This window comes from Urocitellus parryii, chromosome 1 (genome assembly GCF_045843805.1).
Source record: "Urocitellus parryii isolate mUroPar1 chromosome 1, mUroPar1.hap1, whole genome shotgun sequence".
Lineage (NCBI taxonomy): Eukaryota > Metazoa > Chordata > Mammalia > Rodentia > Sciuridae > Urocitellus > Urocitellus parryii.
The window spans coordinates 277,862,481-277,887,513 of record NC_135531.1 but is presented as its reverse complement, the minus strand read 5'-3'; the positions used below and the strand labels follow the sequence as shown (position 1 = coordinate 277,887,513).

Sequence of the window (25,033 nt, the reverse complement as noted above, 5' to 3'; positions counted from 1 at the left end):
GTTTCAAGTACCCTCAGAGGGGCCCCAATCTGGAAGCACCCCAAATCCCAAAAAGCTTTGAAAGACTTATAATTTACAAATCTTCAGAGTCAGTGGGGGAAATTCAGAAACCTCCCTGGGTTCCAGAGCATGCTCAGGCACAGCCAGATCTGAGAAGCCCTGCCATGCAGGGGCAAGCAACCACTTCCTGATGACACGGGACAGAGGTCTATGTGGGTGGTCTCACTACTGCTGAGGAATGGGCAGGGTCCTCAGGGAGATACTGGGGAGAGAGCCCTCCAAAGAACGAGGCCTATGCACACAAGGCATTCTCCAGAAAGAAAGAGGCTGGGCTCCAGCAGGCCTGGGTCAGGGTGGGCAATGCTGGGGGCACATGAAAACCAGAAACCCTTGATCAAGGAAGAAAGGAGGAGCCACTCAATCTCTATGGCCCTATTTAAAGTGGGCAGAATGGGACTCTTTGAAATGATTTTACGCTTCAAGCAGATTCCAATAAAACTTATCTTTAAGGTTTAACTAAACTGGGCTGGGGATGTGGCTCAAGCGGTAGCGCGCTCGCCTGGCATGCGTGCGGCCCGGGTTCGATCCTCAGCACCACATACCAACAAAGATGTTGTGTCCGCCGAGAACTAAAAAATAAATATTAAAAATTCTCTCTCTCTCTCTCTCTCTCTCTCTCTCTCTCTCTCTCTCCCTCCCTCCCTCCCTCTCCCTCTTTTAAAAAAAAAAAAAAAAGGTTTAACTAAACTGCAGTTGCTTCTGAGCTCCATGGGGTAATAATACAGCCAACTGCTTTAGGTCCAGAGAAATCTGAAGCAATTGTAGTGATTTTGTCCAGTGAGAAAGTATTATGCAGCAAACACAAAGTTGTACAATGTAAGAATACCAAACTAAAAATAATTTTTCCAACTAATAACAAATGTCATAAAATTAATTTGGTTTATTATTTTGGTATTGAACATCAGAGTGCCTATCATCACATGGTAATAGCAAACACTATCATGCCTTCAAGACAGTGATTCAAATGAATCCTTAAAACAATCCTAAAGGCAGGTGCTGTTATTTACCCCATTTCTCAGATGAGGAAACTGAGGTTCAGACTCCCTGGGCAACTTGCCCAACATTATCAGCTAGTAAGAGGTGTTGGGAGTCACCCTGTCTTTCAGAGTCTTTGCCATTAAGCCCTGTTACCTTGCAAGGTTCTGTACTTCCAGGGTGTTATATATATTTTTTATATCAATGGTGTGTATATACATATAATTATATATTTAAAATACACACACACACACACACACACACACACACACACACACACATACACTAGTCCTGCTCTCTAGGATCTTGTATCTAGAAAAGGAAATACAGACTCTGGATATTCAAAGAAAGAGTCTTTGGTCCCTCTACTACCTACTTTTGCCTCTCTGATCCCCTACAAGGACACAAGTTTGAGGAAAAGAACTCCACTCCACATCTGCTCACCTCTGGACCTTGAGCATGGGTCACAATGTGTTAGCCCAGAAAGGCCCTCAAAATTTACTTGCTGAATCAATGAATGAAAATCAAGGAGAGGGGCTGGGGATGTGGCTCAAGCGGTAGCGCGCTCGCCTGGCGTTCGTGCGGCCCGGGTTCGATCCTTAGCACCACATACCAACAAAGATGTTGTGTCTGCCGAGAACTAAAAAATAAATATTAAAAAAAAATTCTAAAAAAAAAAAAAAAAAAAAAAAAAAAAAAGAAAATCAAGGAGAGTTCCCAAACAACAAGACAAAGCCCGTGACTAAGTCAACAAAAAAATAAGACCTTCAGAGGACTAAGCAGTAAATCTTAGGAGTTATGACAGATGAAAGCCAAGTGCCATTCTCTATTGTAAAAACATCACCATTCAAGTAAATGGGAGCTAACATTTCTCACATTTCATGACAAACCTTAAATGTCAGGTGCTTAAATACCATGGAGTGACAAGACACAGGAAAAACTAGGACAATCACGATTCTTAAGTAGAAACCAAAGAGGCTGAGAAGCTAGGCAGAGCTTGTGTAATATCACAGCACGGGAACTTGAAGCCCAACAGAAAGCAAGCCCAGAGGGAGTGTACCACAGAAGCAGAGGAACTTGAAGTCAGCTGAAAAAAGTGACTTCAAATTACCTCTACTTCAGAGTGGACTTAAGGTAACCTGCTGCTATGTTACCCTGTCTTCCCAAATACAAGAGGAAATCTCTGAGGGAAGATACCATCAACCTGAGCCTAAAATCATCCAAACGATTTTTCATAAAAAAATTCTGGGGCTGGGGACATAGCTCAGTTTGGCAGAGTGCTTGCCTTGCATGCACAAGGCCCTGGGTTCAATCCCCTGTACTACAAAAAAAGAAAAAAAAAAATATATATATATATATTTTTTTTTCTGTCCACCAACAATACCAGGCATATCAGGAATAAAGACCAAAGGAAAAAAAGCCACAAAAAAAAAAAAAAACACAAAGAGCTGTATAATATATTTGAATTTTCAGACAGATTTTAAAATAAATACACTAAATAAATTCAAGGAAATAACAAGCCTGAGGACTTTGGAAAGGAACTTGAAACCTTAAAAAAGATAGAAAAGAAAATCCTAAAATGAAAAGATAAAATAACTTAAATTTGAAACTCAATACTCAGGAAAAAATATTTTTAATAAATAAATAAAACTCAATACTTAGGTTTAGCCAGGTGCAGTGGCACAAACCTGTAACCCCAGCTACTCTTATGTTCTGAACTAAAACAAATTACCACTTTGATACTATCAAAGTGACAGATACATTCTAAAACTGTAATGCACAGTGTTTCTAAGGTTTAGAGGACAATGTGCTTTCCTTTAGGAATATGAACTAGTGTACATTCTAAGTCCAATCCAGCAATTACATACCAGCCTTCTTTTCATCGATCAGGGCAATGGGCAGTGTCATGTTATTACAGAGTCTGGGGCACAAAGCTCACAAACGCCCTCATCTACTGTGTTCTTGGCCTTGTGAGACATAGCTGCACTTGAAGAAGAGAATGCAGACAAGCTCCCACACCACACTCCCTCCCACCCTCACCCCCGCCACCCAGCTTAGAGCTTGAAGGTGACATCGGCATCCAGCTTCATCACAGCTGCACTTCATTCTTGACAAACAGGAAGACAAGCAAGTCCACCAGTCTCTCAAGTAGCTGGGGTTGCAGGTGAGCACCAGTTTTTTTCACACCTTTTGTCATGAGGGCATGCTGAATTTTATCAAAGGCATTTTGTCTATATCTATCGAGATGATCAAGTGATGTTTATCCTTGATTTATGTATGTGTTGTATTAAAAGTTTATTGATTTGCTTATGCAAACAATTCTTGCAACTCTGGAATGAAACCAACTTGATTGTGGTGTACTTTTTTTTTGTACCAGGGACACTCTACCACTGAGTCATACCCCCAGACCTTTGGAGTATTTTGTTTATTTTGTTTGATTTTTATATTTTGAGACAGGTATTGCTAAAGTTGCTAAGGTTAACCTATAATTTGCAGTCCTCCTGCCTCAGCCTCATGAGTTACTGGGATTACAGGCATATGCCATCACACTCAGCAAAAAATGAGATCCCTGTCACAGTGCTAGGAACTGAACCCATGGTCTTGTGGATGCCAGGCAAGCAATCTACAACTGAGTCACAATCCAGCCCTCTATGATCTTTCTAATATGCTGCTAAATTTGATTTGCAAGTTATTTTATTAGGAAATTTTGCATCTCTGTTCATCAGGGTATAGCTTCATAATTCTTTTTGTGTAAGTGTCATTCAGGTTTTGATAGCAGGGTAATATTGGCTTGGTAGAATTCTAAAGAGTTCCTTCCCCTTCTATTTTATGGGATAGTTTGAGTGAGAATCACTGGAATTAGATCTTTATAATTCTGTCAAAATTCAGCGGTGAATCCATCCATTCCCGAGTTCTTCTTTGACTGGAGACTTCTTATTACTACTTCAACCTCATTAGATTTTACTCATTAGTTTTTTACTGAAGGGTTTTTATATTTTGTTGGTTCAATTTCTTTTTAATATACTCATCTTTTTATCAGTTTTTTTAATATTTATTTATTTATTTATTTTAGTTTTCAGCGGACACAACATCTTTGTTTGTATGTGGTGCTGAGGATCGAACCCGGGCCGCACGCATGCCAGGCGAGCACGCTACCGCTTGAGCCACATCCCCAGCCCCTGATGTTGATTTATTTTTTTCTTTTACTGATTTTGAGACTGGTTTGCTTTTATCTTTCCAAGACCATGAGAGGCATCATTAAGTTACTTACTTAAGATCTATTTTTTTGATGTGCATACCCATAACTATAAAATGCTCTCTTGGCACTACTTTCTCTGTATTTCACAGAATCTGCTGTTGTGTTTCTATTTTGATTTGACTCAGGAATTTTTTAACTTCTCTTCTTATTTCTTCAGTGACCTTCTATTCATTCAATAGCGTCATTCAATCTCCATGTTTTTACTCTGCAATTTCTCTGTGATTAAGTAAGATGCAAGAAATTATTTCAATTGTTTTAAATTTTTTATGTCATGCTTTTAAATTAATATATGATCTATTCTGAAAAAAAAAATCCACACACTGATGAAAAGAATGTGTATTCTCCACCTGTTAGATGGAATATTCTGTAGATAACTGTTATGTCCACTTGATCAATAGTGTAACTTAACTCTGATGTATCTTGGTTAATTTTTTTTTTTTTTTTTTTTTTGGTGGGGGGCGCTCTGAATGACCTACTGTTGTGGTTTGAATCTGAAATGTCCCTCAAAGTCTCATGTGTTGAGGGTTTGGTCTCCGATGCAGAAGTGGGGCTTTGGGGGAAGGAATTGGATTACCAGGGCTCTAACCTTATCAGTGGATTAATCCATTGATAACAGAATGAACTACTTGAAGACTGTAAAAGCTATGGGAAGTAGGACCAGGTTGGAGGAAGTAAATCACTAAAGATATGCCCGTGGGAACTATATCTTATCCCCAGCCCCTTCTTGCCTCTCTGCTTCCCAGCTATCATTAACTAAGCAGCTTTCCTCTGTCATGATTCTCTGCCTCACCTCAGGTCCAAAGAAATGGACAACAGTCCATTGTCCAGACAACAATGGACTGAAACCTCTGAAACAGTTAAGCCAAAATAAATCCTTCCTACTTTAAGGTGTTTTTCCCAGGTGTTTTGTCCCAGCAATGAAAAGCTAACAAAAACAACTATCTACTAGAGAATGGGGAAATGAAATCACTAATATTGTTTGGAGCCTACCTGTCCCTTTATGTCTAGTAGTGTTTCTTCCATAAAATTACATGCTCTGATGTTTGGTGCATACATGTTTATGACTATTCCTTTGATCCACACAGTTACCTTCTTTGTCTCTTCTGATTTTGTTTTAAAGTCTATTTTGTTTATGTATAGCTACTTCTGCTTGCTTCTGAATTCTAACTGCTTACAATATCATTTTCCATCCTTCACTTTTGTAGGTGAAGTGAGCTTCGTACAAGCAGAGTGTTGTTGGGTCTTGTTTTTTAATCCATTCAACCAGTCCACATCTTTTCATTGGAGAATTAAGACCACTGGGATGGGGATGTGGCTCAAGCGGTAAGGCGCTCACCTGGCATACGCAGGGCTCTGGGTTCGATCCTCAGCACCACATAAAAATAAAAGATGTGTGTCCACCAAAAAACTCAAAATAAACATTAAAAAATTCTATTTCTCTCTCTCTCTCTCTTTAAAAAAAAAAAGGGACTATTTATGTGTCACTCCAGCAGAGTATAGAAAAATTCCTTCATTTATTTATTTACTTATTTATTTTTAGGATGCTGAGGATTAAACCCAGAGTCTTGGGCATTCGAGGCAAGCACTCTACCAACTGAGCTATATCTCCAGCCCAATATCATTTAATTATTATTAAAAGTTATGTTTTTAGGGCTGGGATATGCTCAGCGGTAGAACACTTGCCTACACTGGGTTCAATCCCCAGTACCACAAAAAGAAAAGGAGGTGGGTGAAATAAAAGGTATGTTATTATTGAAAGGTATGTACTCGTTCCTGTCATTTTGTTGTTTTTCTACTGATTGTTCTCAATATTATATATTCATTTCTTCCTGTCATTAATCTTAGAAGTTTGATGGTTTACTCTATTAATAATATAGATTGTTTATTATTTGTCATTTGCATTACTACTCTTCTAGTGGAATTTCTTCTTTCATATGCGCTTTTTTTTTTTTAAAGAGGGAGAGAGAGAGAGAGCGAGAGCGAGAGCGCGCGCGCGAGAGAGAGAGAGAGAGAGAGAGAGAGAGAGAGAGAAAGAGAGAATTTTAATATTTATTTTTTTTTAGTTTTCGGCAGACACAACATCTTTGTTGGTATGTGGTGCTGAGGATCGAACCCGGGCCGCACGCATGCCAGGCGAGCTCGCTACCGCTTGAGCCACATCCCCAGCCCTCATATGCTCTTATAGTTGTTTCTCTTCTGAGTCTGGGATTCCCTTTAAGTGTCTTCTGAAATGCTGGTCTAGTTATCATGAATTCCCTTAGTTCATGCTTACCTTAAATGGAATTCTATTCTAAGAAAGCTTACTACAGAAATTATTGGAGAGGCATAAAAGAAATTGTGTCCAAGTGTGGAACACATACAGTGTATGATGGAAAAAACAGGAATATTCCAATAATAAAGAGGTATAAAATAAGCATATAGGGGCTGAGGTTGTGGCTCATAAGTAGAGCGCTCACCTAGCATGTGCCAGGCCCTGGGTTCAATCCTCAGCACCACATAAAAATAAAATAAAGATATTGTGTCCAACTACAATTAAAAAGATATATTTTTAAAAATAAGCATATATTTCTGATAAAATAATATTCAATATGAATAGAATTTTGAAGAATATAATAATAAATTAATCGAAGTGAAGAAAGAAAACTAAAAACTATATTTCATAAAATGTCTTTTGTGGAAATGCTATAAACCCAAATATATTGCTGATTATCTTTGGATAATAAGAGGTGATTTTACATTTTATATTTATATATTTTAAAATTATCAGAAAAATTATTTGCCCTTAATAAATGAGAGAAAAATACAATTTCTGGAATGTGAATAGAAAGGTACTCAGTTAAATTAAGAGCCCTTAAGGTTTTCATTTACGTATGTATTCATGTGATAAAAATATGAAAATAAGCCAATCAATAAATTGCAAAAAAGAAAATTAAGCTGAAAAACCAACTTGTAAATGCAGAAACCAAATGAGAAAAATGAAATTGATCAATAATCCAAGAACTGAATTGTTTAAAAATAAAACAAAAATGCTAGATTTTAAGAAATCTGACAAGAAAAGCAAGCTAACCAAATAAAATTCATAATGAAAAAAGGATCTAACCAAAGACATAGATATTTCAAGTACATAAAAGTATTGCCATTGAATTTTGAAGGTGTAGAATTAATAAAAATGTAAATTTCAGAAGTGAACTCCAAAAGTCAAAAAAGTTCAAATGATTCAAAAGGAAAAAATAATCCTTTCAGGAACTAATCCTTTCAGGAAAGTAATCAAGTCACAGCCTTACCTCCTTGACAAGTCTTCCTGACTTCCCTCTCACTTTCAAGAAACAACCAATCCCAAAGCTATTAAAATGTTCCAGAACAACACATAAATGCATGTAAATTTACTGAATCAATTTTGTGGGGCAAGTTCAAATCAAAACTCAACAAAACCCATCTCCTACCTCAAAGGATAGCATATGTACTGATGGGAATATTCTAAACACAAAATTAGGAAGTAACATTTAACATTACCATGAATAATTTATTATTAGAAAATGTTAAAATAGCTAAAACTAAATTAACATCTAAATTAACGCCCTGCAGACTACAATGAAATGCAACACCTGTTCCTATTAAAAACTCTGAAAAACACAAATCAAAGAATAATCCATTTTACATGGCTTAAATTGCCTCTCCCCAACCAGTAAGTAAATGATAAAATTAACAGAGAAAAAGTACAAATACTCCAAGTAAAATAAGGAATAAAGAGAAAGTTTGACCAACTCGATAAGCCACAAAGTAAAACCCAGAGAGCAGCTACATCAACATGAAATGAGAAGAAGTTTAAGTGGAGGAGGGAGAACTCTATTCCTGTCAGCAATGTCAGTAATCAATTTACAAATGAATAGATAAAGCATAACCTAAAATTACCTGAAAATACATTAATCCAAAATGTCAGACCCTAAACAGGAGCAAAATTACCACCTTGATTGTTATTAAAAAAAAAAAACTTTCAAATTAGGAAATTAGGGGACACTTTATATCTAGATGAGAGAGCTTAATAAGAATATTTTAGAGATTCTAATGCTGCAATCAGAGTCATCCCTTACACAGGATGACAAAAGTCATCTTATGAAGCCAAGATTATCAAGCCATACAAGAAAATGCTATGGCTGGTCAACATATGCATGCCTATAATTCCAGCAACTGAGGCAGGAAGATCACAAGTTCAAAGCCAGTCTGGGCAACTTAACAAGACCTCAAGCAACTCAGCAAGACCTTGTCTCAAGATAAAAAATGAAAAGGTTGGGCTGGGGATGTGGCTCAAGCGGTAGCGCGCTCGCCTGGCATGCGTGCGGCCCGGGTTCGATCCTCAGCACCACATACCAACAAAGATGTTGTGTCCGCCGAGAACTAAAAAATAAATATTAAAAATTCTCTCTCTCTCTATCTTTCTCTCTCCTCTCTCACTCTTTTAAAAAAAAAAAAAAATGAAAAGGTCTCAGGGTGTAGCTCAGTAGTAAAGCACCTTGGGGTTCACTTTGAAGGTGAATGCAAAGGAAAAGAGAGGAAAGAATGCTTTGGGCTGGGGATGTGGCTTAGTGGTAAAGTGCTTGGCTGGCAAATACAAGGCCCTGGGTTCAATCCCCAGTGAAAGAAAAGAGGGCAGGGGAGGGGAAACTATATAGCCATTAATATGATACACATTTTGGGGCTGGGGTTGTGGCTCAGAGGTAGACTGCTTACCTAGCACATGCAAGGCACTGGGTTCGATCCTCAGCACCACATAAAAATAAATAAAATACAGGTATTTTAAAATTTTTATTTTAAAAAAACAATAATGTTACACATTTTGATCAACTAACATGGGAAAATATCCATCAAAAAGTCAAGAGGGGAAAAAAAGGGCACCAAAAAAAAAAAAAAATCAGTCTATCTCAGAGCACATGTAAGTAAAAATACAGATGTACAGAAATAGTGGCAAGGGCTGGGGATGTGGCTCAAGCGGTAGCGCGCTCGCCTGGCATGCGTGCGGCCCGGGTTCAATCCTCAGCACCACATACAAACAAAGATGTTGTGTCCACCGAAAGCTAAAAAATAAATATTAAAAAATTCTCGCTCTCTCAAAAAAAAAAAAAAAAGAAAGAAAGAAAGAAATAGTGGCAAATGCTTCACAGTAAGAAGCTGTTTATCTCTGAAGAGTGAGAGGAGCACTTGAGCTTGTGCATTCAGAACTTCTGCAGAAAGCACCACATAACTTTCATAAATTTGGAAGGGAAGCAGTTTAAATGTAATAAAGAAGAGAAATACACCAAAACATTAACATTCTTATGTGGCTGAATTATGGCTGCTTTTCAATTGCTTTAACACATTTTTTTTCCATTTTCCAAATTTCCCACAAATTCACAAAAACATTTTTTTAAAAAAACCTTTCAACCAAATTGTTAAATGTAAACTACAACACTTTCTTTAAAAATTTCTTTTATGCTTATATGTGCCAAATTCTCAATTACTCTCAAACTGTAGTATTATTTCCAGCATTAGATTCAAAATTTACCATGAATCATTCCAATCAGGAAGAAAAGCATGCAAGAGGCTGAAGAGCCTGCATGAGTTTGTTTAAATTAAAAAGGAAAGCCAAATGTAGTAAAGAATCAGAAAGGTATGACTAAGTCTTACCGTAAAACTATTGTTGACATTTTTGGTGCTGGATTCAGCTACGCTGGCATCCGTCAGGTCCACCTCGTCAAATATGATTGACTGGAAAGAAACAAACACCAGGATTCAGACATGCCAAGACAAGTATGTCCGAAAGCACTAGCATACCCACCATTTTCCCGACCCCCACAAACCAGGTTCTTTGAAAATGGCACATGATCAATAAGCTGACAAGTTAATGCAGCCACCCTGACCGCTTCTAACAAAGAGCATACATGGAACTCACAGGGATAGTGCTGTAATTTTTGTTTTTAATCCAGACAGCTCGTCAGTGATTGCATTAGTGGAAACAAAAATTTACAAATAAATAAATAAATAAATAAATATTTTTTTAATTACAAAAATAATACCAATACTTCTATATTTATTTTTTAAATCAAACACTACTATTAATAGGAAGGTTTCACATTTTTAGGGGAGGGAGGGAACCAGGAACTGAACCCAGGGGTGCTTTACCATTGAGCCACATCCCCAGCCTTTTTTTTTATATTTTATTTAGAGAAGGGTCTTGCTAAATTGCTGAGGCTGGCTTTGAACTCGCAATCCTCCTGCCTCAGCCTTCTAAGTCGCTGGGATTACATGTATGCACCACCACGCCCAGCCAGGGTTTCACTTTGAAATGTGAAGTATGCCCTCACGCAATGGTCCACCTGTCAGAAAGCCTGTGTTGTACTGAACATCCTCCATCCTTCTGGTTTGTTTTTCCATCCAGCACATTTAGGAGAAAGGTCCTAGTTGCAATAAACTAATCCAGGGAAAGAAACAGACCCTAATAGCAGGGATCTGACTATAAAGAAAACCAGGGAGCCAAGCAAAAAGGAATTGAGTCCTGGAGAGCAACAGTCAGTCTCTAAGCAAGGGCTAGGGATGAGGCCTGAAGATTCCCTTTTTTCTTCTCTCTCCTAAGCCATCCACCATAGACTCTACCTCCTGTTTACTGTTCCCTCAACTCTAAGGAGCACAAACAAATAAAGCTAATTGCTGGAAAGCATACAAATAAAGAATTTCACATTTCTGGTCACACCCCAAGAAGCCCAGTATGCTTCAAAACCACTCTTAGCTCATAATAAGAAATGGGTAAGCCTGTGGTCCCCATCTTCCTGAAGAGACAATGTTCCACTGTGGTAACCCTGTGACCCTCTTCTGCTTTTCCCATTAGTGATGAGTGACATCAAAGAAGAAGAAAAATGAATAAATTTTGTAAGAAATAAAATATGCCTTGAGACAAACAAAACCTGACACACCAGATTGCTGCAAAGCCAGCTGGAGTGTGTCTCTCCCTCTATTTATTTATTTATTTTTTTCTTTTAATATTTATTTTTTAGTTCTCGGTGGACACAATATTTTTGTTGGTATGTGGTGCTGAGGATCGAACCCCGGCCGCATGCAGGCCAGGCGAGCGCGCTGCCGCTGAGCCACATCCCCAGCCCAATATTTATTTTTTTTTAGATCTCGGCGGACTCAACATCTTTATTGGTATGTGGTGCTGAGGATCGAACCCGGGCCACACGCATGCCAGGCGAGCGCGCTACCGCTTGAGCCACATCCCCAGCCCGTCTCTCCCTCTAAAAAGGGCCTGCACTCTGCCCTGAGTGCATGCTCCTTGTTTTACCCCACAGGGGTTTCTTGAGATGGCTCTCATTCTCCCTTGAATACATATCTACTTTCCTAAGTAAACCTCTGTGTATGCCTCTAGGGAGTAAGAAACTAGCTGGAAAAGAACAGGTCTGCGAATTGGAGCTCCCCGTCATCCCACAAGAACTCAGTCCCCCCCAAGCTGAGCTCCCTGAGTGTTTCTGTCACTGCGCCTCACCTTTGCAGTTTTGGCATAGTACAGTGTTCGCCCACGAAGCTTAAAGTATCTCCTTTTTGATCGCTGGAATGAATTGTTCTGCTTCGTCAGCATCCCCTCCTTGATGACAGTCTGAAAGACAAAAACATATTCATGAACTTGCATTTCTAAGGCGCATCCAGCTGACACACACCCCATGGTGGCTGATGTGCATTTGTGTCTCTGTGGGGCCAAGCAGCCTACCAAAGAAGTGCTCCTCACACTCTCAGAACATGCCCTGAACACAGCAGTGTGCTGCTGGGGAGGCCCTGGCACGTCCATTCTCTAAGGGGCAATGGCATGCCTGTGTCAGGCAGAGTGTCAGAGGCCCAGGTGTGCCCTAGATATGCCCAGCAGACTAGCAGAGGGGAAACTGAGGCTTGCAGACTGCATTAAGCAACAGCTGGGAGGCAAATGGAACACAAGGCCAGCACATTCTCTAGCTTTAGCATTTGGTACATTTCAGCTATTCTTGGCCCTATCTCTGTGTTCTCTGGCCTCCTGCCATTTCTCAGGATCCTGCTGCCAATTCTGCTTATGTCCATTTCTCTGGGGTTCAGCATAGCTCCAGGCCTGTGCTCTACTCACCCCTCAGCACAGGCATTCGTGCACAATAAGAGATAAGTGCCACAACTACAGGCCCTGCACCCATCCCATCCCAGGGCCCTGAGGAGCCTACCACACAAACAGAGTTCATGTCTCAGAGAATCTGTAATATACCCTGGCTCAGGAAAAGCAAGAATAGAGGGATACAGCTTCTCTGGAGTTGTCTTCCCCTATGCATTCCATGTGTTAGACTCCTAATGGACTGACCCTGCACCCCACTTGAGAATTAAATGTTCAAGGACCTACCCAGTTGAAAGATGTCTCAAGCCACTCAGCTCAACACAGTCAACACCAATGAACAAGAGCTAGAGGTGAAACTCAGTGGCAGGGTGCTAGCCTCACATATGCAGAACTCTGAGTTCAATCCCCAGCACCACAGGGGGGAAAAAACTAATAAACATACCACACAGGAAAATAAGAACCAGGCTCTCAGCATTTGATACTTTCTTATACCACACTTAACAGAAATCTCCATTCCACAATGAGTCTAACCTGCAAACAGTGACAGAATCTACAAAAATTCTGTTAAGGACATGAATACTTAAAGTAACTTTTAAAAGCAATGTATGTAGGAAATATCTAGGCATCTAAGCCCACTTAAAACTTCCTATAACAAGCTGGGCATGGTGACGCATGCTTGTAATCCCAGCGGCTCGGCTCGGGAGGCTGAGGTCAGGAAGCTCTCAAGTTCAAAGCCAGCCTCAGCAATTCAGTGAGGCCCTAAGCAACTCAATGAGACCCTGTCTCTCACTAAAATCCAAAGAAAAAAAGTGGGGGTGCTGGAGATATGGCTCACTGGTTAAGTGTTCAAACCCTGAACCCCTAGTAACAACAACAACAACAACAAACTTCCAAAGAAGTCTGAGTTACACAAAGGCAAAAGAATGGCAAGAGTCTATCAGCCTGCTCATCACAGGAGAGGGAGCAGGACATGGAGCCCAACCCCACCAACCAAACACATAGGGCCAGGCCCCAGGCCCTTGGCTGAGCACTCAAGAACCAGTGCACAGCACCTGGGGTCTCCTCTCCTCATTGACTGCAGGACATCCTCCCTGGGCCACTTTTGGGCAGGGTGGGCCACACATATCAGCATTCACCACCACTTCCACCACGCTCCCCATTCACCCCCATGAACCCCATAGATGGAGTCTGTGCTCCAGTGCCCAGGGGGAGAAGTGCTGACAAATTTACTTATACAGCGGTTTCTACCTTCACCTCCTTTCAGTTAACTATCGATTGCCAAGAAGAAAGAAAAGAGGAGCCCAACATTACCCCATGAGCCAGAAAAGACACATCAGTTACAGTCACTATCATGAAGATCATGTGCCAAAACAGAACCACCCAGAAGCCAGGACATAAACCATTCTACAGTATGGAAGGACTGGTAGCTGGAGTTTCCTTCCCAGCATCCTTTACAGATCGTAAAGTTCATGTTAAATACAACTGTACACAACACCAGTCCTCAGACCATGGGGCATACTCCGTGAGATCCTCTCTTTGTGGACTTCAAAGGACTCACTCTGAAGATGCCTTCTCACCCCTCATTCATCTTCCTTACCTCTGCAGGGGAAGAAGAAATCACTTCCATCTCTTTCATAAATGCAGTTTTTTAAAAAAGAAAAAGTTAACAAAACCAACAAGCCAAAACCCAAAAAATGAATAAATTATCTTTAAAAGACAGATGCTCAAGTCATTTTTCTTACATCTTTCACCACCCATCTCATACAGAAAAGAAAAGCAAAATTAAAATCCAACACGTATACACACACACACACACACACGTCTTTCAGAAAGCGGATGAGAGCCTGCGATCTCGGGCAGCCCAAGGAGACCTGCCATTCTATTTATAGAACAAGCATGCTCAGAAAAAGACTCTGGTGGGTTTCAGCGGAAAAGGCTGGGGAAAAGATAAAGACCAGTATTTCTTTGAAGCTTTCTCAGAAACTGCATTTCTTCTCCTGATTCGCTGCTCCTGAATACTATAGATATGCTGCAGAATATTTTTAAACACTCAGTCAAAAGCAATGAACTAAAAGCAGTCGAGAAAATCACACCCCAGAAATGTGCTTTGCAGTGGGCAGCCTATGAGAGGCTCCCACAGGAAACACTGCTGTGCTGGCAACCCTCCCTACCCCAGAGAGAAGCAGAAGTCAGCGTCAGACCTACATGCTCGCTCAGTTCTCAATCAGTGCACAAACAGAAGGGACAGCTCTGTCATCCCAGGGTAGCCTTATCACAATCAGAGACAAATATCCAACACATACCAAGAAAATGTTCAGTCACCAGTCAGATAAAGAATGGCAAGTGGACAAGCCAGTACTTCATCCACCTCCAACCAAGAGTAAGCTGGTGGGACCTCAAGGCAGAACCAGAGTGATAAAGCCAACAGAGTAGGAAGCCTGAGCCTAAGTGTGGCCCTGAGAGCCACAGCCACCCACAGACCACACAGACACATCCATCCCCAGGTCCAAGACCACAAGGCCCTTCTGTGGGGGACAGGGGAGCAGAAGTCTCTAGTGGTTTCTCCTCCCAAAGACAGCTCTGGAAATAACTCTGAAAAGAGAGTCAAAACAGTGAGCAGAGAAGGTCCACAGTAGGCTCCACAAGCCCTGGTCAAATACACACTGCCAGGTATCCTCTGAAAGGCACCATGAGGGTTCCATCACAGGGTGAGGATATCTCCTTTCCTGCCTCCCTTTCTCAAACACAGAGCAGTGTTGTGAACAGAAGTTCAGACCAGAGGAGGACAGACAGCTGCATAAGGTGGGTGCTCAGGGACAGGGGACATATATAATGCCCTCCAAGGAAAGGCTACACACCACACACCTTAGCATGTACCTGAATAGGTGGGAGAGCAGGGCCTGGGGCCTCTGAGGCCACCATGCTGCTCCTCAGGTTAGAGACAAAGACCAAAAGGGCAGGAAGGCTAGACAGCCCCCAGATCACTGCCTGACTTTTTTATAGGTCACCAAGCCCTGAATGACAGAGTGGTGGCTCAGAAGCCCACTTTAAAAAAGATGAGGAGACAAGACAGAAATCTCAGATGACTCCAAAGCATCCAGCTGTAGGGAAGGGTGCAGGTTTCATTTTGGTCATGTGGAATATATGGCCCCAAAACAGCCAGGGAGTTTGGTATGAAGCTGGCAGCCAGCTCTCACAGTCTATGAGGTTCCCCAGGGAGAGGGTATGAGATTTCAGGAGGCCCAGGGAAACAGGATCAGGGGGCCCAATGATTCTGGTTCAGGGGCAGAAAGGAGGAGGGGAGGTCAAAAGGACAGTGATAAAGTGGTCAGAAATCAGGAGGTGAGTTCATTGAGAAGTCAGCATCAGTGATGCGAGCCCAACAGCACAGTGGTAAAGGCCTGGGGGAAAGTCACCAGGCAAAGCAGACTGGTGGCCAGCCAGAGGGCAAAGCTACTCCAAAAGGTACCTGAAAGCAAAAGAAGCCAGGAGGACGGGTTTTTTTAAACTTGCTTGTTTCTTGACTTTTTACTCTGACTCACTATTCTTGTGTTAGGATACATTTCTATTGGTCACAGAGGGTTTCCCTGTGCCAACATGCTCTAAGCCATAACTAATTCCCATAGCTACAACACTCAGAATGTTCCCGCTCACTCAGTACTATCAACAAAGCTTCAATGGAGCAGAGTCAGTGGTAGAGCTCTTTCCCCACCTCTCCCCAATACTGGGGATTGAACCCAGGGGTGTTCTACCACTGAGCTATATCCCCAGCCCTATCTATCTATCTATCTATCTATCTATCTATCTATCTATCTATCTATCTATCTAATCTAATCTACCGATTCTTGCTAAATTGCCACAGCTGGCCTCAAACTCACAATCCTTCTGCCTCAGCCTCCCAAATCACTGGAATTATAGGCATGCATCAAAGCACCTGGCTATGGTAGAGCTCTTGTTTGTCAAGACCAAAGCCCTGAGTTCCACCCCAGCACCACAAGACAACAACAAAAGGTTTCAGTGCAGATTTCCATTGCTAAATAGCTACATATGTCCTCAACTACTCCTTATAGCAAATTGCTAGAGGTGGGGTTTGGGGATCAAAGATCCCCCAGAAACAGGCCTTTGAAGACTAAAGCCAGCTTTGGAACAGAGGTGGCACTACAGACAGGGAAGACACACTAGTCAGAAACGGGGGATAAGACAACAGGCTCCTCCCCTTGCCCCCGCAGTCACAGTGAGTCACAGGCAGATTCTAGATGTGATATAAAAGGCAAAATTTTTAAACTTTCAACAGACAATATAGGAGCATTTCTGTACAAGTGTGAAACTAGGAAAAGATTCTCAAATACGAACATCCTAAACCAAAGATAGGTTGCTCAACTCAATTAAATTGCAACTGAAAACTTCTGTTCACCAAAGACACCTCAAAAAGAAAGAAAACCTGCCAAAAATCAGAATACACAAGGAACTCCCACAAAACAACAAAAAAACAAAAAGAAAATCGGTAGACAGCACAAACAGGCATTCCCCACAAGAGTAAGTGCACTGCTGACTGCATGTGATGGGGGCCAAGCCCAGGCTGGAACTCAACCACACAAGAAGCAAGCAGCCTTCGCACTGGGGCTCTGGTGGGGTGGGGCCACTCACAGGTGTGCAGGCAGTGTTCTGTGTGAAAATGGAAAGGGAGAAACAGCACTAATCAAAAAAGGGCTAGAAGTATAATCTCAGGCTAACCCTGTCTCATGGGTATGTTTAAAATTCCATTTTACCTGGTAAAGGAAAGAGAAAAAACAGCTGCAAAGTAGTCAACTAGTAAGAGAATCAAGTTATTCTTCCAAGGTTTACCCTTAAAAGCCAGGAAATGGGGATGAGGGGAGAAAGGAATGAAAAAAAAAAGACAAATATTCTTTTTTTTTTTTTTTAGTTGTATATGGGCACAATACCTTTATTTATTTACTTTTATGTGGTGTTGAGAATCAAACCCTGTGCTTCACACGTGCCAGGCAAGTCTTCTAGCACTGAGATAACACCAAAGCCCCGCAAATATTCATTTTAACTATCAATTTGTCCCAAAACTTTTGTTGCCCTTCAACAAAAAAATTACATAAACCTAACTGTGTTAGGCAACAGCATCCGAATTCACAAAGTCCAGAAAGAGTAAGAATATTAGCATAAGAAATTAATACATAAAAGTACTACAGCAATGCTTCAGTGAAAACAAGGCAGTAAAACCTAGTGCTATAAACAAGCACATCACCTTAAAATTTCATGAGCATTTTTTATGACAAATACATATGGTCTGTGAGTCTGACACTAACACTATATCCAATTAACTTAATTAATTAACTTAATTAATTAATTAGCAAAACTGGTCAATAGAGAGACTGAACAACGGGTCAAGGTTAAACAGCTATTAACAGTTCACAAAGGAAACCTTCTTATTCCTACCTCAAAACTTCTAGGGTTCATAATTCATGGATACACTAATTCATGAACAGGAAACAAAATAACATGTTCATTTAAAAAGGCATTATTCTAAGATGCTCAGCTTGTATAAATGAAGGAATTTATCTTTGTCTGTTTGATCTAAATCGAGAGTTGTCAATAGATGTGTGCTGAAGTTTAATTTTTGCCTACGAATATTTTTGGCCTGAATTTAGGGCCAGGTTGGCATCTTAGTTCTGCCATTTACTAGTAGCCACATGGCTTTGAGTGAGTTACTTAATCTTTCTGCCCTTCAGTTTCCTAATCTGTAAAATGGAGTATTGCTAAAGGTTGTGTATCCCTTTTCCAAAATAAATGGGACCAGAAATGTTTCAGGTTTTCAAGTTTTTCAGATTTTGGAACATTTGCCTAGACTTCCCTAGTTGAGCATACTTAATCTGAAAATATGAAATCCAACATGCTCCAAAATTCAAAACTTTTGGGGCATCATGTCAATGTGCAAAAAATTGGGGACTTGGGAGCATCTCAGATCTTGGGTTTTTAGGTTAGTGATTTTGAACATGTACCTGCTTCCAAAGCTGGTGTGAGACCTGCAGAATGAAAGACTCCCATGTGTAGTGGATACAAGCATTCCTCCATTTATACAAGCTGAGCAAGCGTATACAAGTAAGCCACATGAAACATTCTACACATGAGCATCTCTGTGGAGGGCACACCCAGGCAACTGCTATGCTGGAGAACTCTTCTCAACTCTGCAGAGCCAGGCCCCACATTTGGCACTGCCAATCAGAGAGGAACTCTATATGTGCTTTTTTCTAAAGACCCCCAAAAGTCCAAGGAAAGATGGCCATTCTCCCCGCTCTCTCCACTTTGAGATGGGATCTCACTTTGTTGCTCAGGCTGGTCTCGAATTCCGGAGCTCAAGTCATCTTCCTGCCTTACTCCCAGCTACAGGAGTGTTCCACCACAGCTGGCAGGACAGCCATTCTTACCAGCCAGTAGAACCCAATTTCCCCTTTACCACTATGCATTTTTCTCCTCCAATGCCACCAAAATTAAAAGCCTCTATACCATTCAAGATTCCACTAAGAGGAGGGGAAGTGCTTCAGGAAAGTCTGAACTAGAAAAGGCAAAGAGTGGCTCCAAAACATAATGTCCAAATCCCCAAGAAGAGATCCTAGATCTGCCTTCATCTGGAGATCACAGCCACATTCCCTAAATTCAGGGGCACTTCTCCAGTGGTAGGGCCAGACATTGCAACAGCCACAGCTGCCACACAAAAAGAACTCCTTCCCCACACTAACAGGACCTCTGCTCTGAACAAGGCAGTGGAGTCTACAGAGACCCTTCATGGCAGTCCTGACCACCACTTTCTCAGTCCTAGTCAAAAAGACCAAAGCAGAAGTCCTGCTGGGGGTGGGGAGGTGGGCAAGTTGCTTTACTAATGTAAGGTAATACTGACAGCTTCAACTCCCCTTTTTTCCTTTCTACCTAGAACAAGTTACACCTCGTTCTGCAACAGCCATGCTGGGGCCAGGAGAAAGAAACCTGGATCCTGATGACATCGAGGAGCAGCACAGCGCATTCCTGTCTGATAGGTCACTGTCATCTAGTACTGAAAGCTTGTGTCTCCAGAGTCCAAGTTTCCAGACCCATAATGTTCCTCATCTCAAACCTCTCTTACTGATCCCACAATCCAGCTTTCGTCACCTAGCATTTCCTCTTTAGTTAATACTAACAGCATCATCAAATTTAAAAGAACCATCAGGCACTCTCTTTTCTCCTTCATTCCCCATTTTAACTGGCTACCCAGGATTATAGATATTCCTTGTTAAAATATTCAAGATTCTCTTCCTGACTTCAAATTCCCACTTTAGGCTTAAACCACTGTCTTGTCTCTGTGCCCGGGTGTGACCCAGACCACCTGTATCAGAACCCAAGAGCACATGTTAAAAATGCACATCACTACTCCACTTCCCAACAGCCAAAATCCTGGGAATACGCAATTCTGACAAGTACCCAGGTGGTTCCTTTGCACTTGACATTTAAGGATCCTGTTCTTATGTGCCCTACCCATCCTCCTACCATCCTTCTACAACAGTTCTCTTCCTTCCAATTGGTGGCTCTAAACTCCAACTGCCTCCAACTAAATCACCTGGCCGTCTCTGGGAAACACTGACTCCAGGCCCCACACCACCAGTGAAGTGGGCACTGATGGGGGAGAAGCAGACAAGGAGTCATAATATAATGTTTAACCCTCCCCTGTAGTTCCAAATGAACATCAGGCCCAAGAACCCACACCACCCACTCACAGACCTGCCCTGGCTTTCTTTGTTTTTGTTGTTTTGTTTTGTTTGAATACTGGGAGGTGAACCCAGTGAAGGTCTACCACTGAGCTACTCACCCAGTCCTTTGAGAAGGCAGCACTCTGTTGATTAGGTGTTGATAAGATGTGAGCAAAGTGGTTCTCCACATGCTGCCAGGACTACAACACAACTTGCCCTGAGCAGAGCACCTGGAAATGCCACAAACATGCCTACCCTTCCATCCAGCAAGCTACCCTCAAAGATGTCCTGGCAAAATACAAAACAAGATTTGCACAAGACTATCTGCTGCAAATTACTACAGCAAAACACTGAAAATAACCCATAGGTCCACCAACAGGTAGGGGTTGAAAAAACCATGGTGCATTCCTAAGATGAGGTAGTGCACAACTACAAAAGCATCAAGAAAGAGGTCTTGGGCTGGGATTGTGGCTCAGGAGTAGAGCGCTCGCCTAACATGGGCAGGACCCGGGTTCGATCCTCAGCACTACATAAAAATAAAGGCATTGTGTTGTGTCCATCTACACCTAAAAAAAAAAAAAAAAGAGAGAGAGAGAGAGGTCTTCACAAGTTGCCAGCTTCCCAGCCCGTGTAGGCTGTATCTGGAAAGAAGTCCTGTGCTCAATTCTTACCACGGGCCTGTCAGGGACATTGCTTCTCATTTCCTCACCAACACCCAGGTCCAACCACTGCTGACACCTACTAATCTCATTCAAAAGTAACATCCTTCCAGTCTGTCTTCAAGTGTGTACATAAGACAGGAAAGTGAGCATATATAATATACAAATTATTTAATAACCTACTTTTCCTTGTGCTTCACTCTTCTATCACAGATGCTACAGCACTCACTCAGATGCCAAAGGTGTCACATAAACTATGAACTTACCCAAGAGAAAACTGAAGTGCTCACACATCAAATGGTTTGAATAGCTGGTTAAAATATGTCCTATTTATATCAAGACTTTCAACTCTCTGCTTAGATAAGTTTAAATTTATTTTCAACACAGAAGTTAAAAGTTTAAACAAAGGGCAACATAAATAAGTTGCCCCATACAATGTACATATTTACTGGGAAATTTAAACCCTATGTTTTAATAAATCATGTTCTTGTATATATTTGCCTACTTAAATTCAATCTGTTTGATCCAACAGTCCTGACAGCTCCAGCTGTGCTTCACAATGTTCCAGAGAAGAGGCTAAGCACAGACTTCACCTTTCACACTGGAGCACAGCATCCTAGGCATCCATGTACAGACACAGCACTCTCTCTATGGAATCGTCACTGATGGGGACAGTGTTATGCTTGTGCTTCTGTCATCTTTAATATAAAACAATACAAGCTTATTTAGAAAATGTAGGAAAGTAAATGCAAAATAATAATCCAAACCTACCACCCAACATGATTCCTAGTATCATTTTGGAAACTTCATCTTTCCTCCATGTGGTATTTGCCCACAGCTGAATGACTCCTGTAAACAGTTTTGCCTCTTTGTTTCCCCAACAGCATGAAGCACTGTCGGCACTGTCCACAGGCTGCCTTCCTCAACCATCAGGGTGAGCGGCTGCACCAGGTGACTTGTGCTCCCTGTCAGCACACCCTACCACTTTCCAGCTGTGTGACCTGAGGCCCAGGGACTGTGGACTCCTCACAGCAACCTTCAGACAGTTGTGAAGGTGAAATGTGATAACCCATGCAAGTGTACAGCACAGGCCAGCACCTGGCACCAACCAACTGTTGTTACCATAAGACCCCCGACTCAGTTCATGGAGAGGTCTGGTGCAGTTTCTTCACCTGGGCTTGGACAAGGAAGTTGTTGGTAACTTTTATCTTGTTTTGTTTTCTGGTCCTGGGGCTAGAACCACACTAAGCTCTATCACTGAACTACACCCCAACCCCCATTTGCAACATTTCATATGTAATAGTACAATATACATGTTGTGCATGATGTCTTTAGGACTATTTCTGAGGACAGGGTCCTACCAGAGGGAGTTATTCTTGTAGTTATTCACACACTATGGAGTTTCTATACACAACAGTCAGATGCAGTGGCTGAACAGCCGGGTGCAGAGACTCAGGAGGCTGAGGCAGTATGATCACATGTTCAAAGCCAGCTTTAATGGGTTGGGGATGTGGCTCAAGCGGTAGCATGCTCGCCTGGCATGCGTGCAGCCCGGGTTCGATCCTCAGCACCACATACAAACAAAGATGCTGTACCCGCCGATAACTAAATAATAAATATTAAAATTCTCTCTCTCTCTCTACCTCTCTCTCTTTAAAAAATAAAATAAAATAAAATAAAAAGCCAGCTTTAATAACTTAGCAAGACTTTGCCTCAAAAATAAAAAGGGGTGGAAATGTAGCTCACTGGTAAAGCACCACTGGGTTCAATCCCCAGTACCAAAAAATAAATAAATAAATCTAGTTCATACAAAATACTAGTTAGGAAAAAAAATACACTTAGGCAATTTTGGCTATTAAACATAAAAATATACACTCAATCAGACACACACACACCTCACAGTCCTGACAACCCTGCGTTTTACTTGCCCTAAGGAAGCACACAAACACTTTCAGCCAGGCTGGGATTGTGGCTCAGCAGTACAGCACCTGCCTAGCACGTGCAAGGCCCTGGGTTTAATCCTCAGCACCACATACAAATAAATAAATACAATAAAGGTATTGTGTCCAACTACAACTAAATACACACACACACACACACACACACACACACGAGCGCACGCGCATGGTTTTAGGTTTTGTTGTTTTTTTTTAAATCTAGCTGGGCGACATGGCGCATGCCTGTAATCCCAGCAGTTTAGGAAGCTGAGACAGGAGAATGGACAGAGGTCAAAGCCAGCCTCAGCAACCGCAAGGCAGTAAGCAACTCAGTGAGACCCCGTCTCTATATAAATAAACTACAAAATGGGGCTGGGGATATGGCTCAGTGGTCGAGATACTCTGAGTTCAATCCCTGGTACCAAAAAAACAAAAAACCAACTTTCAGCCATACAGAGAAAAAGGAGACAGAAGACACTTCCCAGACTTCCATCAACCAGACTCTCAGCACTGGAGTCCACCTTTATCAAAATGCTCAGAGACCCAAGCAAATAGGACTGTACCTAATGAGATCTGTGTTATTTCAAATTTTACCAAACTGTAAAAAGAACTGAAGCAAGTTTCCGTGCTTAAACATGAAATGTAGAACAGTTTTATGACAAAAATTCTAAAATGCAGTGGTGAGTGGTGGTACACACCTGTAATCCCAATGACTCAGGAGGGAAGATTCCAAGTTTAAGGCCAGACAGAACAACTTAGCAAGACCCTGCCTCAATATTTTAAAAAATAAAATAAAAGGGTTGGGGATGCAGCTCAGTGCGGGGGGGGGGGGGGGCTCTGAAGTGTAGATTTCCTTCTAAATGATTTAAATGCATAAATGTCTTCTACTGAGAAAACTCCACTGAGCAGGGCACAATGGTGCACACCTATAATCCTAGTGGCTTTGGAGGCTGACAGGAGGATTGAGAGTTCAAAGCCAGTCTCAGCAATGGCAAGATGTAGAGAGACCCTGTCTCTAAATAGAACACAAAATAGGGCTGGGGAAGTGGCTTAGGGGTTGAGTGCCCCTGCGTTCAATCCCTAGTACAAAAAAAAAAAAAACCAAAACTCTCCTCTGAAACCCATCCAAAATGGTCAAATGAGCAGCTACTCCTGAGAGACATTTCTGGCTCTACATACTGCAGTGCCATCTTATCCTGGAGAGGCAACTCCACCTGAAAAGATGGCCCTCCACACACTGCTGCGACACCACTAACACATATGGGAGAATTAAGTTGGCCCTTTACCTTGCACCACATACAAAAATGACCCAAAACAGATGAGACTACATAACAGAGCTAAAAATACAAAATTCTTACAAGAACATAAGAGTAATCTTTCCAACCTTGGGTTAGATTTGGCAATGATTTCTTTTCTTTTTTTTTTTTTTAAAGAGAGAGTGAGAGAGGAGAGAGAGAGAGAGAGAGAATTTTTTAATATTTATTTTTTAGTTCTCGGCGGACACAACATCTTTGTTGGTATGTGGTGCTGAGGATCGAACCCGGGCCGCACGCATGCCAGGCGAGCGCGCTACCGCTTGAGCCACATCCCCAGCCCTTGGCAATGATTTCTTAAATATGGCACCCAAATCACAAGCAATCAAAAAAAAAAAAAAAAAAAAACAGGTAAGCTGAACTTCGTTAAAATTAAAAACTTTTGTACCTCAAGGAACATTATCAAGAGAGTGAAAAGACAACCCAGGGAAAATGTTTGCAAATCATGTATCTGATAAAGGTCTAATATCTGGAATATATGAAGAATTCTTACAATTCAACAACAAAAAGACAATCCATCTTACAATGGGTGATAGAACTGAATAGACATTTGTCTACATAAAATATACAAATGGTCGAGTCCATGAAAAGATGCTCAACATCACTAGTCATTAAGGAAATGCACATTTCCACAAGATGGCCATAATCAAAACAAATGGAAAGTAACAAGTATTGGCAAATGTGGAATAACTGTAACCCGCCTAACTGCCAGTGGGAATATAAAATAAGGCACCCATCGTGGGAAATAATCTGGCAGTTCCTCACTCTGGCAAACACAGAAGTACTCAGCAATTCCACTCATGGTCTATACCCCAAAGAACTGAAAAGAGGTATTCAATTATTTGTACATGCACACTTAAAGCAGCTCTACTCATGATAATCAAAAGGTAGAAGCGAATCAAATGTCCATCCACAGTTGAACTAATAAACAAAATGTGGTGTGTGTGTGTGTGTGTGTGTGTGTGTGTGTGGTGGATATTATTCAGCCATTAAAAAAAGAAC

The 25,033-nt window shown here is 41.4% G+C and overlaps 1 protein-coding gene across 1 annotated transcript in view; it reads right to left on the bottom strand.

The window, feature by feature from the left end:
* Dgkd (diacylglycerol kinase delta) overlaps window positions 1-25,033 on the bottom strand; it is a 99,940-nt gene that overhangs the window by 59,114 nt on the left and 15,793 nt on the right. Inside the window, exons 2-3 of the mRNA XM_026412754.2 lie at window positions 11,808-11,918; window positions 9,956-10,036 (exon numbers count right to left, since the gene is read on the bottom strand). Of these exons, the coding sequence (XP_026268539.1) occupies window positions 9,956-10,036; window positions 11,808-11,918 (192 nt within the window). The remainder of the gene's footprint in view (window positions 1-9,955; window positions 10,037-11,807; window positions 11,919-25,033) is intronic.